The sequence below is a fragment of the Triticum aestivum genome, chromosome 1A, assembly GCF_018294505.1.
Source record: "Triticum aestivum cultivar Chinese Spring chromosome 1A, IWGSC CS RefSeq v2.1, whole genome shotgun sequence".
In the NCBI taxonomy this organism is placed as follows: domain Eukaryota; kingdom Viridiplantae; phylum Streptophyta; class Magnoliopsida; order Poales; family Poaceae; genus Triticum; species Triticum aestivum.
The window spans coordinates 297,990,624-297,995,784 of record NC_057794.1 but is presented as its reverse complement, the minus strand read 5'-3'; the positions used below and the strand labels follow the sequence as shown (position 1 = coordinate 297,995,784).

Below are 5,161 nucleotides of genomic sequence, written 5' to 3'. Positions count from 1 at the left end.
CGAGCTCACCATCGCCGAGCGTTGCACATCGCGGCGAACGATGGGGCGGCCAGCGGCGGCGGCGGCGACCTCCGTGACGTCAGCCCAACGCAGCAGCGTCTCCACCGGGGGAGCAGCGGCGTGGGGGGGGGGGGAGGGGAGGCCACGGCAGGCGGCTGCGGGACGGCGGGAGAGGGAGCAGCGACGGCGGCGTCCGAGGCAGGGCAGGCCGGAGGCGGGGAAGGCGGCGCCATGGCCGCGGGCGACACATCGCCAACGGAGTCGCGAGAGACGTCTGTCTGTTTAACTTGTTTCTGTTCAATTATCGTGTACACTGCCTGATGGCTTTATTTATAAAGTCGGGCCGATTCCTTTCCTCTAAAAATGAAACTGATGCTGAATTTGCAAGTTGCTACCTACCCTAGCTTTTGGATCAACCAGCAACAGTGCACTGCTACAATTCTGGCCCGCCAAACTGCGATCGAAGGCAGCAGGGCAGCGGCCGAGAGCGTCTAAACGGTGTGTGCGTGACCCGGCGGTTTTGCACCCCCGTTGCATGCATGTGTTCCTCTCCGTGCCAAGCTCACACCAAACAGGCAGTGTGACATGCATGGTTCCATACAGATTTGTGCATTTTGCGCCTTCAAATAGTTCATTTTGAAAGTAAAAGTACTACTGTATTTATTCATATTCATACAACTAAACTACAGCCCCCCACCAAAAAAAAACACAAGCCACAATTATCTTCATGAACACTCTAGTACTAGAATCATACACTTATTTTTGGATTAGTTTGAATTGCTTGCCACATATGTCACGTACACTAACATATCAACCATATCTTTTTGCTGTATGTGTACCATCATGAATATCGTTAATGGATTTGGGCATACAACACAGTAGCAGCTAGCCAGCTAGGTGATGCCGTGACGGTGACATGGTGTACAGTGTCTGGCCAGATGTTTTTCCCGCTTGCTCGCTTTCCATGTTTGTGTTCCATCTTGAATTGTGGTTGGATCTTTCTGTGATTCTGCATCACCTGATACCAACCATGGAGTAGTAATGTTACACCTGCAAAAAAAAAACCATGGCAGTAATGTTCATTCACAACAAGAAATGGGTCATGTGCCCCTTAGTTATGAGGCCGGGTGTTACTCATAATGTTTTGTATCATTGATGCTACATTTTGAGATAATAAAACGTCCTTTATCGAAAAAATGTGCCACGTGGCAGGCTTCGGAAGATTGCTGGGTTTTGGGTTTGTGCTAGCTTAGCTTAGCTGCATCTGCTATGTGTTGGAGGTTATCTCCTGAACTGCAGCTGCATGTAGTAATGTTCAGCAGTTTCTAGTCAAGATTGGGAGATCTGCTAGAATTTACCTTCTTCCTGTTCCTTATGGGTATTGTTGGTTGGTTATTGTTTACCTGTTTTTTCCCTCAGGAATCTGCTCATAAAAAACTCTTGACACCTGACAGCCCAGTTTTTTTTTGTACATTTAGTAGCTTGTACTTTTCCTTATGAAGAAAATGTTGTCTTAAACCAATTACTTACATGAACTTACACTCAAACTACTCACCGTTGTACTAAAAGTGACAATCACAACTTTTTTGCAATTTCAGGTCTATGTGACTCAAGACGACAACTTGATCGGCACGCTGACGGTGAGGGAGACGATCTCGTACTCGGCGCGCCTCCGGCTCCCCGACAACATGCCCATGGAAGAGAAGCGTGCCTTGGTGGAGGGCACCATCGTGGAGATGGGGCTCCAGGACTGCGCGGACACGGTCATCGGCAATTGGCACCTGAGGGGGGTCAGCGGCGGCGAGAAGAGGAGGGTCAGCATTGCCCTGGAGATACTCATGAGGCCTAGGCTGCTCTTCCTGGATGAGCCCACCAGTGGCCTCGACAGGTACTATATATCCAGTAACTTCACCATTGATCACCATGTAGCTGCTGACATGCCACACATTTTCAACTGTGCAGTGCTTCGGCGTTCTTCGTGACGCAGACTCTGCGCGGGCTGGCAAGGGATGGCCGGACCGTGATCGCCTCCATCCACCAGCCCAGCAGCGAGGTCTTCGAGCTTTTCGATCGCCTCTATCTTCTCTCAGGGGGCAAAACAGTCTACTTTGGGCAGGCTTCCGAGGCTTGCGAGGTATAAGCAACACATACTATCTACCTGAGTTTGCATATGTCTTATATGTGTGTTCCTGCAATGCCAGTGGGGTTGTTGAATCCTCTCCTGCTCTGTGCATTTTAATTGTATAGTTCTTTGCCCAAGCTGGATTCCCGTGCCCGCCGCTGCGCAACCCCTCGGATCATTTCCTCCGGTGCATAAACGCGGACTTCGACAAGGTGAAGGCCACACTGAAAGGATCAATGAAGATGAGAGTAAGTTTCAGAGGTCAGCCGCTTGTTACTGACTGTGGTACATTTTCCTGACTGAATGAAACTTTGTTCCTTTTTGCACACATACATAGTTTGAGAGGTCCGACGATCCCCTCGAGCACATCACGACTTCGGACGCGATCACAAGGCTGTTCAGCTACTACCAGCACTCGCAGCACTACTTGACGGCGCGGCAGAAGGTCGACGAGATGGCACGGGTGGTAAGCAGAGTACTCCATACATTCGTCCCATTCAGCAATTTTTCTATGACACCAAGAGAATTCATCATCATTCGTGTGGTTTTTTCCGACTGCAGAAAGGGACGGTCCTGGACGCAGGGGGGAGCCAGGCCAGCTTTGGGATGCAGGCCTTCACGCTCACCAAGCGATCGTTCGTCAACATGTCGAGGGACTTCGGGTACTACTGGCTGAGGCTTGTCATCTACATTGTGGTCACCGTCTGCATTGGATCCATCTACCTCAACGTCGGCACCAAATACAACTCCATCCTGGTAACATAAACAAGAACAATCTCCTTCAGTTTGACACTGCCATTTCTCTTCCAGGCACTGCACGGCTTTGGCTGTCCTGAACTGGCATTGTGTCAAGTTTGCTGATCTGACAGAGAAAAAAATTGTGTCAACATGCATGAATTCAGGCACGGGGCGCGTGCGCGTCCTTCATCTTCGGCTTCGTCACGTTCATGTCGATCGGAGGGTTCCCGTCTTTCGTGGAGGACATGAAGGTTTGCACTGCCGACGTGACCATGAGAGATCACCTGCTCTTTGACATTGTGAAGCAGTTCTTCAGGCTCAAAACATGCTTTGTTTCTTTTCTTCAGGTGTTCCAGAGGGAGCGGCTGAACGGGCACTACGGCGTGCTGGCGTTCGTGATCAGCAACACGCTGTCGGCGATGCCGTTCCTGATCCTCATCACCTTCCTGTCGGGGACGCTGTGCTACTTCATGGTGCGCCTCCACCCGGGCTTCATGCACTACCTCTTCTTTGTGCTCTGCCTCTACGCCAGCGTCACCGTCGTCGAGAGCCTCATGATGGCCATCGCCAGCATCATCCCCAACTTCCTCATGGGCATCATCATCGGCGCAGGGATACAGGTAACGTCCATGATCATCATCATCTCTCAGCTCATACTACTGTTTCCAAACATGCGATGAATCAACTGATTGCTGTCTGCTGGAAATGTGTCAGGGGATATTCATGCTGGTGTCGGGGTACTTCAGGCTCCCGCACGACATCCCGAAGCCCTTCTGGAGGTACCCCATGTCCTACATAAGCTTCCACTACTGGGCGCTGCAGGTACGGGATGGACTCTCTACCAGCTCGCAAAGCTACTGTTCATATATACCACCGGCGGCGAGCTCGAGATCACGTTCTCTTGATGGTTGGCTGGTTCGCAGGGGCAGTACCAGAACGACCTGGTGGGGCTGGTGTTCGACAACCAGGACGAGGAGCTGCCCAAGATCCCGGGGGAGTACATCCTGGAGAACGTGTTCCAGATCGACGTGAGCCGCTCCAAGTGGCTGGACCTGTCCGTGCTCTTCGGCATGATCGTCATCTACCGCCTGCTCTTCTTCGCCATGATCAAGGTCAGCGAGGACGTGACGCCGTGGGTGCGCGGGTACGTCGCCAGGAGGAGGGTGCAGCACAAGCGCAGGGAGGCGGAGCTCGCCATGGTCCGGACGCCCTCGCTGCGCGGCTACGTCGTCGACGCGGCGCCGGAGCTGCCGGCCGATCAACCGTGATCGGTGATCGAGAATGGAAGATGAATGGCCTGAGCTGAATCGGCATACATGATCCATAATGTGTGATCCTTGTGTGGCGTGAGTACAATCTGACGATGCATCATTAAGATGGCATCTTGTAGCAGTAAGGTTGTCACTCAAATAGTGCTCCGAATGGCAACAATTTATATGAAGTGTACTACAATCTGATGATTCGTCATTAAGGTGGCATCTCGTAGCAGTAAGGTTTGTCACTCCAATAGTTGCTATAAATGGCAACAATTTTTCCAGAAACACGCATGAGATTTGCGTGTTGATTCATTAAGGAGTAACACTTGTAACACCCACGATGCGGCTATATCTCTCACGTGTCGGGGCATGAATTAAAGGCATAACCGCATGGTAGGCATGTCGCAAGAGGGTAATCTTTACACATCTCATGTACTGAATAAGGAAAGGATAAAGAGTTGGCTTACAATCGCCACTTCACACAATACATAAATATAGCATACATCATCCAGAATACAATCAAGGTCCGACTACGGAACCAACATAAATAAAGACCACCCCAAATGCTAGATCCCCGATCGACCCAACTGGGCTCCTCTACTAATCATCCGGAAAAGACACATAGTAACGGCCCGAATCCTCGTCGAACTCCCACTTGAGTTCGGTAGCGTCCCCTGCACTGGCATCATCGGCACCTGCATCTGTTTTGGAAGAATCTATGAGTCACGAGGACTCAGCAATCTCACACCCTCGCGTTCAAGACTATTTAAGTTTAAGGGTAGGAAAGGTAGTGAGGTGGAGCTGCAGCAAGCACTAGCATATATGGTGGCTAACTTACGCAAATGAGAGCGAGAAGAGAAGCAAAGCTCGGTCGAGAAACTAAAAGTGATCAAGAAGTGATCCTAAAGCTACTTACGTTCAAGCATAACACGAGACCGTGTTCTCTTCCCGGACTCCGCCGAAAAGAGGCCATCACGGCTACACACGCGGTTGATTCATTTTAATTAAGTTTAGTTTCAAGTTCTCTACAACCAGACATTAACAA

The 5,161-nt window shown here is 50.7% G+C and overlaps 1 protein-coding gene across 1 annotated transcript; it reads left to right on the top strand.

Annotated features, from left to right (window-relative positions):
• Positions 1–231: 231 nt before the first annotated feature.
• Positions 232–4,327, top strand: LOC123182327 (ABC transporter G family member 11). Its single transcript, XM_044594885.1, has 10 exons — positions 232–276; positions 1,599–1,888; positions 1,963–2,134; positions 2,248–2,370; positions 2,460–2,588; positions 2,684–2,878; positions 3,025–3,111; positions 3,208–3,480; positions 3,575–3,682; positions 3,784–4,327. The coding sequence occupies exons 1-10, from the start codon at positions 232–234 to the stop codon at positions 4,126–4,128; spliced, it is 1,767 nt and encodes a 588-aa protein (XP_044450820.1). The 3' UTR covers positions 4,129–4,327.
• Positions 4,328–5,161: the final 834 nt, after the last annotated feature.

Coding starts and splice junctions, on each gene's coding strand:
- LOC123182327 (XM_044594885.1), top strand. CDS start 232: ATGGCCGCGGGCGACACATCGCCAACGGAGTCGCGAGAGACGTCT. Junction 2,135..2,247: donor AGGCTTCCGAGGCTTGCGAG/GTATAAGCAACA, acceptor TTAATTGTATAG/TTCTTTGCCCAAGCTGGATT. Junction 3,112..3,207: donor CTTTCGTGGAGGACATGAAG/GTTTGCACTGCC, acceptor TCTTTTCTTCAG/GTGTTCCAGAGGGAGCGGCT.